This window comes from Acomys russatus, chromosome 10, assembly GCF_903995435.1.
Source record: "Acomys russatus chromosome 10, mAcoRus1.1, whole genome shotgun sequence".
NCBI classification, from domain to species: domain Eukaryota; kingdom Metazoa; phylum Chordata; class Mammalia; order Rodentia; family Muridae; genus Acomys; species Acomys russatus.
In genome coordinates this window covers 8551083-8566038 of record NC_067146.1, presented here as the reverse complement: position 1 = coordinate 8566038, position 14956 = coordinate 8551083, and the positions used below count along the sequence as shown (strand labels likewise).

Genomic DNA, 14956 nt, shown 5'->3' with positions numbered 1-14956 from the left:
GGGTACCATGACTTTAGCATGCTGTTTACTGTCTACATGAAATTGCTGAGAGCAGTCCCTATGGGTCCAACGTGTTCCTGCCCATCTGATTGCCTTGAAGCTACTTACTTTCTCCCTGGAAAATTAGGTGACTCCTTCTATGCATCTAGGTAACCCCTTTCTCTGCCTGTTGGTTCAGTCATGCGAGGAGTTCAAAGCAGCCCAGTGCAAGCTCTCCTTCCAGTTAAATGCAGCCACTGTTGTATCTTCCATCAGAAGCCCTCCTTCCTGGGTACCACCAGGCTGCCTTAGCCTGAAGCTGAGGAGGGAAGAACAGAAATTCCATGAGTAGTACCTACTAATGGGGCAAGGGATTCTTTCTACTTTTCAGTCTGAATCCCCACACATCTTTCTTTGTTATTAAGAAATACAATTGGGTTGGTCTTTGGGTCAATTATTCTAGAGCACCAACATGTAAGTAGTTTCCCAACTGGTAAGGGCTGTATTCTGCCCAGGCCATCTTCACTGTTCTATCTTGCCAGCTCCATCTGAGCGGCTGAGTGTGTGGCTGGAGAAAGGATGGCCAAGAGTGTGCACTGTTTCATTCTTGGTCAGCGGCATTGGTAACCAAGATACTGTAACTGAGTAGACCTGACAGAGGGACCGGTAGAAAACTTTCAGGCAAGGAAGTCAACCCTATAGCCCAGGTGCCCGTTACATGTGAACCTGGCACTGCCAGGGCCAGGAAGGAAGGACTCTGTCTATCAGTATAGCCACTGGCATGGGTCTTTGCCCTTCCCTGTTTTTATTTTTGACACAGGGGTGCTTGCCCTTCAGGCAGCATGCCCCGCGATCTGCAGGCTGTTACCTCCAAGCTGAACTCAGCACTGGGAAACATCAGTCAAAGACGAGAGGGAATAGGCCCAGGGAAAGAGGTAGAATGGGTGTGTGTCACACCTCATACCACCCAGATCCTCAAATCAATCACTTTTGAAATCACTTGTGATGTTTCTTTCATAATTCCATGCAGCCTGCTGAAATGTAGATTTTTTTCCCCTCTTTCTTTCAGTAGATAACAGAATTATTCAAATTCTAAATGGAGACAATTTTGTGCATCCTTTGCAAAATTCTTTGAAATGAATTCTTGTCAGATAGACTTCTTTAAAGATTATAATTGTGTGGCAAAATTAAGTTAAACAGATTTAACACTCTTGGCAAAATTCTCTTAAATGAATCCTTGTCAGATCAAGGTCTTTGGAGATTAAAAAAAAAAAAAAAAGGTATGGTAAAATTTAAACTCAAGAGGCTTAACACGGCTCTTCAGTTTCATAGGCTGTGTGAGCTTGTTGGCAAGCTGGCTAGGAAGGGGGCCCTTCCCAGAGGACCAGTTCTTTAAACGCAGGAGCTGTGAGTTCTGCCTTCTGTCTCTGGCTTTATATCCTGTCATCTATGGGCAGTAAGAAGGACCTGTTACTACCAAATACCTGTTACCTCACTGTTCAACATAATTATTCTGTTGCCTATGGATGTGCTTTTAAAATAAGAAGAAGATGAATACTGTAACAGTTCAGGTCTAGAACAAGGCAGTAATTCTCATCCAGTTGTTGGTAGCCATCATTGTGGTGGTGAGATATTTTCAGGAACATTAGCTGCATCTTTAGCAAGCTGGAGCCACAATTTGAAGCCAGCCACAAGCTAACCACCATCCTCCTAATTTCATTCTAGTGTCTGTGGCTCCGGTGTCCTCCTGTTCCCTTCCTGGAATTCCTAGCGCGCCAACTTAAATGTCTTCTCATGTTTGCTGAAGAAAGTATGGAAGATACAGAGAAGCTCAAAAGACTGTTCAAGTCCCCTAGCAGACCTTTTGGCAAATTAATACTCAGTGTCCTTTAGACTCATATATATATATAAAATATATATATATATATATATATATATATATATATATATATAATATATATATATATGTTTATTTTGTTTCTATCTTACAGAGTGGGTTATATGGTGTGTACAGTGTAGTAATAGTGTATTTGAGCCAACTGCATATCATCACTAAAAAAAGCTACACCAAACATTATCTGTGATATTAAGAGTTCTCTACTGAATAATTTCTAATGACTCCATAGTGTTGATACAGTGTAATTTACTAAATTAGAGAGTTTAGAACATAAATCTGCATTTGGGCAACTTTAGTTATCTTGCTGAGGTTATTTATTATAACATTAAAAAAAAATCTTCTGAAGCCGGGCGTGGTGGCACACGCCTTTAATCCCAGCACTCGGGAGGCAGAGGCAGGCGGATCACTGTGAGTTCGAGGCCAACCTGGTCTACAAAGTGAGTCCAGGACTGCCAAGGCTACACAGAGAAACCTTGTCTCAAAAAAAAAAAAAATCTTCTGCCAGGCTCTTTCACACATACACAAATCCTCAAAGGAATGGTTTTATGTGTGAAATGGTTATAGCTGTCAATCAGTCATTTTCCATGTCATGGTTTCTCTGTGTCTTCCAGGTTGTTAGGGGGTGATTATGGATTCCTGTCAAATGAGATGTCTACTATGTATTCAACATGAGGCAGTTTGTGTTTTTCCAAGTCTATTGCTCGCCTGTCTGAGGAGGTTAAGCAAATGTCAGTAATCCAGAGGGAAGAGGACCAGCATGCAGAGCTAGGAGCACACTCAGACATGCCTGGGGCCCACAGACCTGCACACATGGATTAGACTTGTGCATAAATACACTTGTCTTGATTGTCACATTCCACCCAGAGTTAGACCTGCATGCATAAAAATGCCTCCAAGCCTGGCTTTCAAAGCTCTTTGCTTCCCTGTTGCTTTGTAACCACCAGCTCAGAGACATTTTTTGGTTTATATCTATCAAAGGTGATTAAGGGGCTGGAAAAGTTGATTTATAAGGACATATTAAAAAAAGTAGATATTTGGAGCCTGGCCCAAGGGAAGATATTATTGATGTTTTCTGGTCTCACATCAAGAAGGAAACTTAGTTTAGCTTTTCCCAGTAACTAGATTTTACAGACAGCCAAATTCAGAGGAAGTTTTCTGAGGATGACCTCACTTCTGCCAATTAAATGATTGTGTCAGTCAAAAATACTAACAAAGTAGAAATAACAGCAGCCTAAACAATACAGCCTTCATTTTCTTATCTGACATGAAGGCCAGAAGCGTGTTGTCCAGGGCAACAGTGTGGCCCCTGTGGTGTCACAAGTATGTGCACACCAAGTTATCTTTAGGTTGCATCATTCTCAGCAGTAACTTCCTCTCTCAGGGTTTCCTGGTGTTTGAGGAGAGCCACTGTAGCTCAGCTGCTATGCTTGCATGCCAGAAAGGGAGTAGACAAAAGTGGTCCTTGTCCACCATGATCCCCCCAGAGAGCTGTCCCTATGCAGTTCTGATTTCATACTACGTTGTATTCAGTACCACTTTTGCAAGAGGGACGGGGAATTTTAGTGACGTTGTTTGTGTCACAAACTGACATCTGGCACATTTTCAACCACAACAATGAGAAAAGCCTCTTACCAGGTAGGACTGGAGTAGGTGCATTAGGTAGAACAGTGATTTCTGTCATAGTAATTTACCTCTATAGTAACTATAGTGCTAGAAGGTTCCATTGGTGATTCTCTCCCTTGAGACTTAGTCCCCACTGCTCACTCTTACTGATGTAAGTACATTTGTCAGCACATCCCTTGAGTTAATTATAAATAACTAGCCTTCCCAATGGCCATAAGAAAAGTAATAACTAAATATTGATAGTTTCTGTTAGATCCCAAGCATTGTGTTATGTGCATAAATATTCCAGGGGAGGGGTGGCAGGGGATAGAGGAAACACAATTCACTGTGAGTTGCTGGTGGTGAAACTGGGGATGGCCACTTGTTAATATTCTGTTTTGTGGTTATTGGTACCCTCTCAATGAAAAAATTTTCAAAATTATCTTACCCAGTCCTCACTTTACTTCAGAAAAGGTCAGTGCCATTACCATGAGATGCTTCACACAGGGAATTTCAGTAACTCATCTTTAGCAAGCAACAGACTAAGGCTTCACACCTGTTCACCAGGCACCTCTTTCAGCCTCCTCTGGTGTCAGCTCTGCTAATCCATCATGTATGACATCGGTCCTAGTGATCTCTTCTCATTTTAGCAGTCTCTCCCCTCCTTGTCTCATTCTCTTCCTCTTTCCCTTATTCTCTTCCCTTCTCCCCTACCCCAGCCCCCTGTCCCCACCCTGCAAAATTCTGTGAAATGTTCATCCCTGCTGTGTCTGGGCCATGTGGTCGCCAGAGTTAGCTTCCTGGCCTGTCCTACACCCCCCAGAGCATTTTGAAGACAGTGGGCTTTAGGAAACCCAGTGAGTTAAAGGATCTCTACCTTGGTTCCTACTCCTAGATTCTCCTTCACAACCTAAATTAGGGCTTTATTTTCTTCAGATTCTTTTAAATGGGTGGGTGAAGCCTGTCCCCGTCTTTACCAGGAAGTAAGCGGGGTGTGTTCCGCTTGTTTTTCAGGGCAGCCTTTGGCAAAGAGTCTGAAGTTCTGATCGGAAACCTTGGTGACAAGCTCATTCCTCCACAAGATATCCTCCGTGATGTCAGTGACCTCAAAGCCTTGGCCAACATGCATGAAAGCCTTGAATGGCTGGCAGGACGAACGAAGTCAGCCTTCTCCAACCTCTCTGCATCCCAGAGTAAGTGCCTAGGAGGGTGGCAACTGCTGAGTGGTTGCAGAGCTAGTCTGAGGGTTTCCCTTTGGAACATGCGTGTGTGTTAGGTATGTCTGTCACCTAATGGAGCTGATCGTCAGAGCCATGTTTGAATTTTGTTCTCTTGCATCTCTCTTACTTTGAGGTTCTCAGGGAGAACTCATCTCAGCTTCCCTCTGTGGGGTACAGGCAACCAGAAAAGGCTCGTGTCACAGCCTTCACACCAAATCTGAGGATTACACTGTGTAAGATGGAAATCCTGGTCTCAAGAACAGAAAGCAGTTCCTTTTGTCTTCCTTCCAGAAATGTCTCTTAGAGCCTGAGTGCATGGCTACATTCTTTCTCTAACTAGATAAAAGCTTAAAAAAAAAAAAAATACCTAAAAAGAGAATAATAGAAGTGATTGAAATAGAAAATAGATATAATAAGGATGACAATTATTCAGAAAAAAGGAGAAAGCTGAGAGATAACAGTTAGAGATCTTTAGGATATTAAGAATTAGGGCATAAAATGAAAATGAGAATGCTTTTTATATCAAGGGCCAATGCTTCAAATAAAAACAATTAGAAAACTGTAAGGCATATAAACTTTAATTACTATAGATTAAATGCATTTTATAAAGATTTATGTGTATGTGTTTTTCCTGTATTTGTGTATATTTATTCTCTCTCTCTGTCTCTCTGTCTCTTTCTCTGTGTCTCTGTGTATGTGTGTGTGTATATGTGAGAGAGAGAGAGAGAGAGAGACAGAGACAGAAAGACAGACACCAGTGCCTGTAGAGGCCAAAGAAGGTATGGAGTCCCCTGGAACTGGCTTATAGGTGGCTATGAGCCCCTATGGAGGTACTAAAAACAGAACCCGGCCTCTCTGAAGAGCAGCAAGTGCTGGGCCTTCACTACTGCCACTAATAAATGCCTTTCTAAAAGTAGCAATGAAAGTGTATGCATGATGTAAAGTACAGACTGAGGAAAATTAGTGTGGATAAAGAAGAAAGCAAGTCTAGATGTGTGAGTTGAGGGATAGGACAGAATAAGGAAAAGCAAGCTCAGGAAAAGAGCAGTGAGATCGTCTTTGTCGTATTAGGGCTGGCAATCAATGATGCTTAGGAGGAAATGGCCGTGTTTATCATGACTGTAAACTTTGGGACCACTTATTTATTATCAGTGTCCTTTGAGAAGTTATTATTTTTCAAGTAAGCACAATTGCCGCCTAGAGATGGAAAGGAGTGGATGAAATTCACGGAGGTAAATTGTTCCTTGAAGCACAGGCCCCAGCCAGAGTCTGTGCTATCCGTTGAAGACTCATCGCTTGTGCTCTCTGGGACTGATCACTTCCCATCCCCTCAGCTGGTGCAGAGCACGAGGGGGCGGGGACAATAGAGGCAGTGCACTGGTAAGAGTCGTGTGTGCTTTAACTTTTTCTTGAAAGTTTTTACTACTTTTTACTTATACTTTTATTTAAAATATTTCTTGTCTAACTATAAAATTACACATGTTCTTTCTCAGAAGTCTGCACAGATAGAAATTGTGCCAGTTAGGGGTAGTTTGGGCATGGTATTACTTTGAGCAGTCTGCATAAAGAGCTGTCTGTGAAAGGCCACTCGAGATTTACAATTCCACAATCACAGTTCTGTCACAAGCAGCCACTGAAATCATCCCCTTTCTCTCCCAAACCCACTCTGTTCTTCCTCTCTCTCTGAAAAGCTAGTGCTAATTTTTTCTTTGATAACTGCACATAGCTCTGAAAAGGGACCAGGTGCCTCTTTTCCTGCTTTCTTTTAGCTCCTGTGAATGCAGGTTTATTCTTCAGTGATGTTTTGGTGGCATATATCGGAGGAGTGTATATCTATGTATATTATATATGTATAGATTCTATCTAACATTTTATAATACATTTTTTATTTCAAGTGGCACAACATGCCACATTTGTAGTCTGTCCATTCTCAAAAGGATTTCACACGACTCAACAGTTTGTAACCTCTAAAGCTAGCTGCTGAGTGATTCAGACAGGCTAAGCTAACTTGGCACCAACTGTTTTCTAAAGGAAAAAGATGCTCTCTGAGTTACACTTAACTTTGTAATTGCTCAATTTAGCTGTTGTGTTCATGTCACTGAGAGTACCCAGTGGAGACGATGTCTAATTCATGTCTTTAATCATCTCTGGTATTCTGACAAAGATATCTTCTGCTACGCCCATTAGTGCTGTGTCTTGCGTACTCAGTTCCATTTTACAATACAAGTTGCACACTCTCGGTTCCTCTCAGAGTGATTATTCCACTCAGTGAGTGATTTAACTATCTGTCAGCATTTTTAAATCAGTCCAAAACCCAAGTGAACTGTAATCGCTACTTCTGATGTCTCTGCTCAAACAAAGCTCCAAGCAAGCCTGGTGTATCTTGCTAACAGCCAGCCCCGTTCACCCCCCACTTGCCAGCTCTGTGATTTCCCAAAGAGGATGCCTGCCCACTGATGTTTGTCATTTGAGCAAAGAATATTCTGTTAATGGTCCATGCCATGTGACTCTGCAACAGTAGTAAAGGACAGCTCTTTATTACTGTTTTGAACAGTGGCGCAAAGGATTACAACATCTTGAGTCCCTCCAGACCAAGTCACTAGATAACATGAAGATGATGCCTAGCAAGATGGGGAAAGATAAGGCTCATTTCTTGTACTACACACTAGTAACTATTTGCTATGGTGTATGTGATGATGCATCAAACTTATATTACAGCCATAGTGGACTAGAGACAGCTGGCATAAAGCCCTTTTCCTAGTAAACGTGTCTTCAGTCAAGGACAGCAGGATCCTCACCCACCTGAAACACAGCATGGCCTCCTGAGCAAAGTATCACCTATTGGTGGCAAAGTGTGCTTGGTCACACACTGTTCAGGAGATAAGAGTGAGTGGCATTTCCAAGGGTAATTTTTTTCCTATTTCCTTTAATATTTTCCTGTCACTCTGTCTCCTTTCCATGCGAAGGGGTCTCCTCCCCTTTTCTAGATGCTGACTGCAGAGAACATTGCTTTTGCTTCTGGGCTTCTGCAGTCCTTAGTTGCTGTCTCCTGAGGTCGTTCTCCCCCAACCTTCACTCCTCCTGTTCCCCTCAAGATTCCTGCAGCTGGGGAATAGAAACATAGCTCATTAATTCAGAGAGCTAGCTCACTTCTCAGGCAGAGGACCTGACTTTGGTTCCCAGCACCCAGATCAAGCAGCTCACATCCATCTTCCTGTAACTCCAGCTCCAGGGCATCCTACATCTTCTTCTGTCCCCTGTGTTTGTGTGCGTGTGTTGTGTGTCTGCACCCATGAGTGTGGCACTACATGTGTGAGAGGTCTGAGGACACCCGACAGCAGTCATCTCTCTTCTTCCATCATGTGAGTTGGGGTGACCTACCACAGGAGACTGAGCAAGGACTGCTGAGCCGGGTATTCGGGGCTGACGTTTGTGTGTGTTTCCCACCATCGGTCACTGTCTCTAGTAATCAGCATTGTGCTCTAAGCATCTGTAAGCTCAGCCTCGTTAGATCCAGACGTGTGAGAAGCATGATGTTCTCTTTCTGTGCCTGGCTTGTTTCACTCTGTGTGCTGATCTCCAACATCAGCCACAGGGTTGCCAATGGCAACTTTTAAATGTCTAAATAGTGTTTCACAGGTATGGTGTGAGTGCTTGCGTGTGTGTGGTTCTCTTGTTCACTCATCAGCTGGTGGATATTTAGGACATTCTGTGAACGCAGGCATGAAGACGTCTCTTTAACTTAGTAACCTCACTGTGTCTGGGCCTCTGCCCACCAAGTTATTTGCTAGTTTTAGTTTTAATTTTGTGAAGATATTCTCTGCTGTTTTTCAAAATAGTTTTACTAATTTCCAGTGTCCTTGGTAGTTTGTAAAGCTTCCTTCCCTTTTCCATTTCGTTGCCAGCATTTGCTAGCTTTCATGCTTTTGGTGACAGCCACTTTTCTGGACTGATGGGATATCTGTCTCCCTGTGGTTTGCTTTGCGTTGCCTTGATGACTTGAGATTTTTTACGTTTTTCATGTACCTGTTAGCCACTGGTATGTTTTCTTGGAAAAACTATCTATTTAGGTATGTTGTATACACCCCTTATTGGATGTGTAGTTTGTCTCATTCCATATGTTGTCTGCCCACTCTATTAGTTATTGGCTTTGCAGATGCTTTTTAGGTCAAGTTCTATGCAATCCCAGTTTTTGGCTTGTTTTCCTGTCCTCTGGGGTCTTTTCCAGAGGTCCCTGTCTGTCCTGATGTTCTGAAGCATTTCTTCTGTTTTCTTCTGACAATTCCATATCTTTCTTTCAGTTACGTCTTTCATATTAGAGTTTGCCTTGGGGCTGATGGGAGATGAGTGGTTAGTGTCAGTCTTCTGTGTGCCGCTGTGCGTTTCTCCACACCGTTTGCTGAAAAGCCCCCTTTCTGCAGTGGGCTCACCATCGTTGTTGGAAGTCAGCTGACTGCGAATGCATGAGTTTCTTTCTCCATATGCATGTATTCGTTTAAAAGTGTAGAACACACAGAAGTGAAGAAGACTCCAGGGCATGTTCTACCCAGATTGCTTTCTCACAGAGGCCCTGAATTCCATCCTTGATTTTATTCAGATCTCTAGGACTAAGGTTCTAGAACCTCCTCAGTTGTATACTGCACTATGCTACCTAAGGCTATATGCTTAGTCCCTTATTCCTGTGTATGTTCCTTTCAAAAATTCAGTACTCAATATTTTCTCTTTAAAATACATCTAAAAGGCTAGAAATACAGTTCGTTCAGTAGAGTATGTGCCTAGCATGCACAAAAAAAAAAAAAAAAAAAAAAACAGATTCAACCCCCAGCACCCCATAAAACAGGGATTGTAACACTGACCTGTAATCCCCAAATTCAGAAGGTAGAGGCAGGAGGGTCAGAAGTTCAAGGTCATCGTCAGTTGATTAGTTTTGATCATCATTTTCTTCTTACGCCTTAATAAAATTTCTATGCCTTAGGTACACTGGATTACTGCATATGTCTCTTTTGAAATTCATCTGAGTTGCATCAATAGCAATGTGTCGCCTTTGTTTTTGTGTTACAAGCATTATCCAATGAGATACTCTGTCTTGATATGCTATGTAATATATTCTAGATACTGTACTGTGCCACACTAGCTACTAGCATGTATGGCTATTTAAGTTAACATGTAATTTCCTCTCTCTACTACTTCATCGTGGGTTCATTCTGTTGAGCGTTGTGGGGGCTCCTCATGCCACCCACTAAAGAATGCTATGCATGCCCTCTGCTCACTCAAATGTCCAACTGCCTGGACTGCTCTTTGAACTGTTCAGCCCTCAAGTCACGTATGCTCCCCAGCAGAGATGTACGTATGTTTTGGTCCCTGCATTTTCTAAACTTGCTTTTCTGTTAATGTTTATAGATGCTAACAGGGAAGGGGTGAGTGATCACATAATCTCAGGGAATGTCATGGTCGAGCACCTTAAGGATGCCTCTATACCCTAACTCTATAGGGTTTTAATGTACTGACCAGGCTGCAACAGCACGTGAGTTTATCAGACATATTTCTCATAGGAATCCTCTCATTGCGAAGATGCTCGTGGACATTTTTCCATGAACCAGCTTCTCGGCCTCACAGTTCGGTTCTATAGTACTGTGATTTGTTTAGTGGCTTCTGTCTTTCACATCAACATCAGGCAACAATGTCCCACTGTTACAGGGACTTTTTTATTATTATTCATGAAAATTTGGTACAACTCCAGGTGACTTCTCGTGTAATCTAATTATTTCACTATTCAGTTGTTGTTTGTTTGTTATGTTAGAGTCAGCCAATATAAAATGGCTCACATTTCCTCTGCTTTCTTAAGATCTAAGTTACCCTTCTGACTCTTTTTTATTCTTCATTTTTATCTCACAGTCATCAAAGAGTCCATCATAGGCGATCCGTCATAGAGCTCCTAAGTCAACCTTTATGAAATTAAAAAGAAAAGTTCATGTTTTTAGACTTCTATTTTCAAAGACCTGTAAAAGAAAAGGGACCTCCAACCCCCTCCTTATGATCACAGCCTATCAGGTCTCATCTGGATAGCCTGCTTCCCCTTCCTCTGAGTGCTACCAGGCATCCCCACCAAGGAGAAGTGGTCAAATAAGGGGCACCAGACTTCATGTCAGAGCCAGTCCATGCTCTCCCCACAGCCATGGAGAATGAGCTGTCCATTGGCTAGATCTGGATGGGGATCTAGGTTTACTGTATGCATTGTCCTTGGTTGGTACAGCAGTTTGTGCAGGACCCCTGGGTCCACATCCACCAACCTTGATGGTGTTCTTGTAGGGTTCCTGGAACCTCTGGGCCCTTCTATCTCCCCATTCTTCCATACCCCTCTCACCTGGAATCCCAATAGCGAGTCCCAGCATCTGTCCCAATCCCCTGCTGAACAAAGACTCTCAAAGGACATCCGTGTTGGTCTAGTATCTAATATAAGTGAGTATATATACCATGTGTATCTCTCTGGGTCTGAGTTAACTTACTTCAACTCTGTATCTGGGACTGAACCATGGGAGGTAAAGTGCCAACATCTAGATCTGCTGGGCCAGGGGAGAATCCAGGAAAAGAGGTGGCTCTGACCTCAGACCACCCCACCAGTCCACAGAAAGACCCAGGGTTCAGTGTCCACCATCCTGCCAATCAGACAGTGTATGGTCAGTGCCGCCATCTTGAATCTCGCATCTGTTTTTTAATAGCCACTAATCAAGGTTGAGAACCACTGACCTAGCGCTCCATAACATTTCTTCCTCCATTTCTATAGGTCCATGTATATAAGAAACATTTTGCAGGAAGTTTGCGGGTTCTCTTCTCAGAAGCATGGTGTTTACATGATCTCACGTTGCAGACAGGAGCACCAGCCAGAGATAAGATACTTGCCTGTATAACAAGAGTCAGCACAGTGAATTACTTTGACTTAGCAGTTATTAGCCTGACTGTTGCCTAAAATGGTTAAAAATTAAACTGTTCTTTTTATACTTCTGAAGGTACTAAATGAGAACAGGAAGACTTCTCTTAACATGAAAGACTGTAGTTGCCAAACCTATTGAATGAATATAGAATCCGTTACCAGCCAACTATGTCTTTGAAAGTGTAGATAGAAATAGTGCAGGTGGCTAACGACACCTGTATGTCCACATGGCTGTGTGGCATACAAGGACACGTTCAGATGTTGCCTACTGTATGCCTCAACACTCTCTAAAGTGGAATTTGGATTCTTTCATGCAAGAACTCACCATCTTGGTCTTTTTGTGCCCTGGTGGTAAGCAAAAATGAGATGCAAATCTCCCAGCTATTCTTCTGCTGTGGCACAAATGAGAATAAACGTGTCCCATGGGATATTGTCCCATTTCAGCTCTGCTTTTGTTAAACCATTAAGCCAGCATTCTCCTTGTTCTAATTGCATCTGACTCTTTTTAATTAGAACTGTCTGTGTGGTGATTCCCTTCCAGCTTCAGTATTTACAAGATTCAAATATTTGTACACGGTTATCGGACATCCCGCCTCAGTCTGCCTGAGCATGCCCCGGTGTGTTTAATCTCTTTAATCGTCTTTCTGTTTGTAGATTTTCTAGTCCCTTCATCATTTTCTGGTGCTAGTAGCTGTCATTTTCACAAATGAATTCATTTATGTCTCCATTCCTATCATTCTTATTTTATTGGTGATACTTTTCAGAGTCATTGTTTAATTTCATGGTCATGCTGTTTACTAAGAAAATTAAGTTACCATTGGTGGCATATTTCCTTCATAAGTTTCCCACCCACTGACCACCACTGAGCTTGTTTGGGGCTTTTCTGATCAACATTGCTTACACTTCTGTATAAGTTTTTCTTTCATTAAAATAGCATCCAAATGCACTGCCGTGTTATACCCAACTTCAGAACTAATCATGTTTGTTGAGACAAAAACATGAACTGAAAATGTTTGGTTTTTTTCTCATTAATTGCACTGTGCAGGTTCTTATAAACTCATTGAAACATACAAGAAAGGCACAGTATGGATGCTGCTGTGGTCACAGTGTTGGTTCTGAGGACACTGACTGATGATATCAGGAATGCAGATGATGCTTTCCCTGGATGTCATAAAGAGTGCCAACTGCCTGGGCTCCTGTCCACTTCTCATTGATATGTGCTATGACTGTGGATTAATATCAAGCCTCAGGGGGAGCCTGGGGATCCCCATGTTTCTTTTTGTTTTGAGCAATCCTAAATGCTGATGCATATGGGCTTCTCCCTTTCTGAGACATTCCTACTATGAGTGGCTCCCAAATTATGTTTACTTTTCCCTCTCTCAACACATCTTCTTTGTAATTAATGTCTAGAATGTGTCCATCTCCTCCTCTTTGTTCTGAATACCTAAGCCAGTTCCTTGTCATCGTCTGATGGTGTTTTGTAATGCTCTTTGTCTTACGCCAAGTACTGATTGGGGAGCAGAACCTCCTCCCACTGTGTAAGGAGACAGTTATCAATTGCAGAGCTAGAGGAGCCTAGTGCTGTGGGCGTTCCAATGTAATTACGAAGTTCTAAGTATCTGCCCATAAAGAATTATGTGGCTATTTCTTTGAAACTGCCAACATTTGTATCCATAAGGGAAATACTTTATTAAAATATGATAATATCATGGATGCTTAAGTGTGGTGGCTGGGAGCTTCCAGCTGAATGATTGTGTCTGTAAACAAAACTATAAAATGGGAACAGGAAGAATAAATATAAATGAAAATCTCTGACAAAGATGGGAGGCAGAAGTTGGAAAATAAAAGAATTCTAAGATGGCAAGCTGAAATTGCAGGGCCAGCCTAAGGAGAAGATGTGAATTCTCTGGGGCTGAGCTACCACCCCGCAGAATAAGGAGGAGGGATGGCTACTGTGGTAGGACAGTTTAAACAATAAATGTAAAGGGACCAATTTGGCTGCCAAATGTTACAGTGAGGAACAGCAAAAGACAACTTAAAGGCACTCGTCGCACTCTTACATCTTGGCTCCTATCAATGACTTAGGTGCTTTGAAACTTGAGATAAGCCCAAGAACCAGTTGAATTCGTAATGTAATGAACTCCACTAGAGAAAGGAATGCCTTTTAACTTTTTCACCTTTAACACAAAGTTCAACTGTGCTAGAAAATGTGGTGGGTGAAGAGAGAAGAATCTTTACAGGGAATTCCAGAAATAGAGTCAGGGAGGATTAGTGGCTTCATTCAAGAAAGCTCTATCACTAGATAGGAATGAATTTAGAAAAATATCCTAAATTTAAACAGGATGTGTTTCAGAAAGCTTATATATTCATCGATAGGACGCACAGAAAGCTTTCCTAGACTGCCAGAGAGGTGTGTGTGTGTGAATGTGTGTGTATGTAACAGCCCAAAGGACAGCACGATGACGTTGGTGGCACTCCGCAGTTAGAGTGCACTTCATAGTCTCAAGGACCTTTATAGACATTAATTCTTAGCTGCACATCCCTGCCTCAAGCTGTATTTGACAGGCCAGCCTTTATTCTTTTAGTTTAACAAAGTATGATCAGGGAGCACAGAAATTTGGCCATTTGCTCAAGGTCAAAAGGGAAAAAAAAACATGATGACATCTAGACTAAATCTGTTTTCAAAGTGTAACAGGATGTCCTGTGATAAGGGTACTCAGAACCCAGACCAGCTTGCCTCGGTTTCCCACATAAACAAACAGGGCCAAACTGTGCTGTGTCTGTGGCCTGCCTGGATGGTGTCATGTACTCTAAAAGGAAGAAAATCTTTACTTATCAGGAAAGTGGAACAGAGGGGAGGACATCCTATTGGGACTCTAGGTGAGAGCAGTATGAGAGAGTGGGGAAATGGAAGGATCCAGAGGGTCCTAGAAACCTACAAGAAGAACATTATGATGGGCGGATCTGGGTCCAGGGGTTCTGCTCAGACTATGGCACCAGCCAAGGACAATACGTGCAGTAAACTTTGAACCTCTACCCAGATCTAGCCAATGGACAGGACATTCTCCACAGTTGAGTGGAGAGTGGGGTCTGACTTTCACACAAACTCTGGTGCCCATATTTGACCACGTCTCCTGGATGGGGAGGCCCGGTGGCACTCAGAGGAAGGATAGCAGGCTACTAAGAAGAGACTTGATACCCTATGAGCATATACAGGGGGAGGAGGTCCCCCTCAATCACAGTCATAGGGGAGGGGAGTAGGGGGAAAGCGGGAGGGAGGGAGGAATGGGAGGATACAAGGGATGGGATAACTATTGAGATGTAATA

At 42.6% G+C, this 14956-nt stretch overlaps 1 protein-coding gene across 1 annotated transcript in view; it reads left to right on the top strand.

The window, feature by feature from the left end:
• Exoc4 (exocyst complex component 4) overlaps positions 1-14956 on the top strand; it is a 741149-nt gene that overhangs the window by 623741 nt on the left and 102452 nt on the right. The window contains exon 14 of the mRNA XM_051151762.1: positions 4493-4671. Within this exon, the coding sequence (XP_051007719.1) occupies positions 4493-4671 (179 nt within the window). The remainder of the gene's footprint in view (positions 1-4492; positions 4672-14956) is intronic.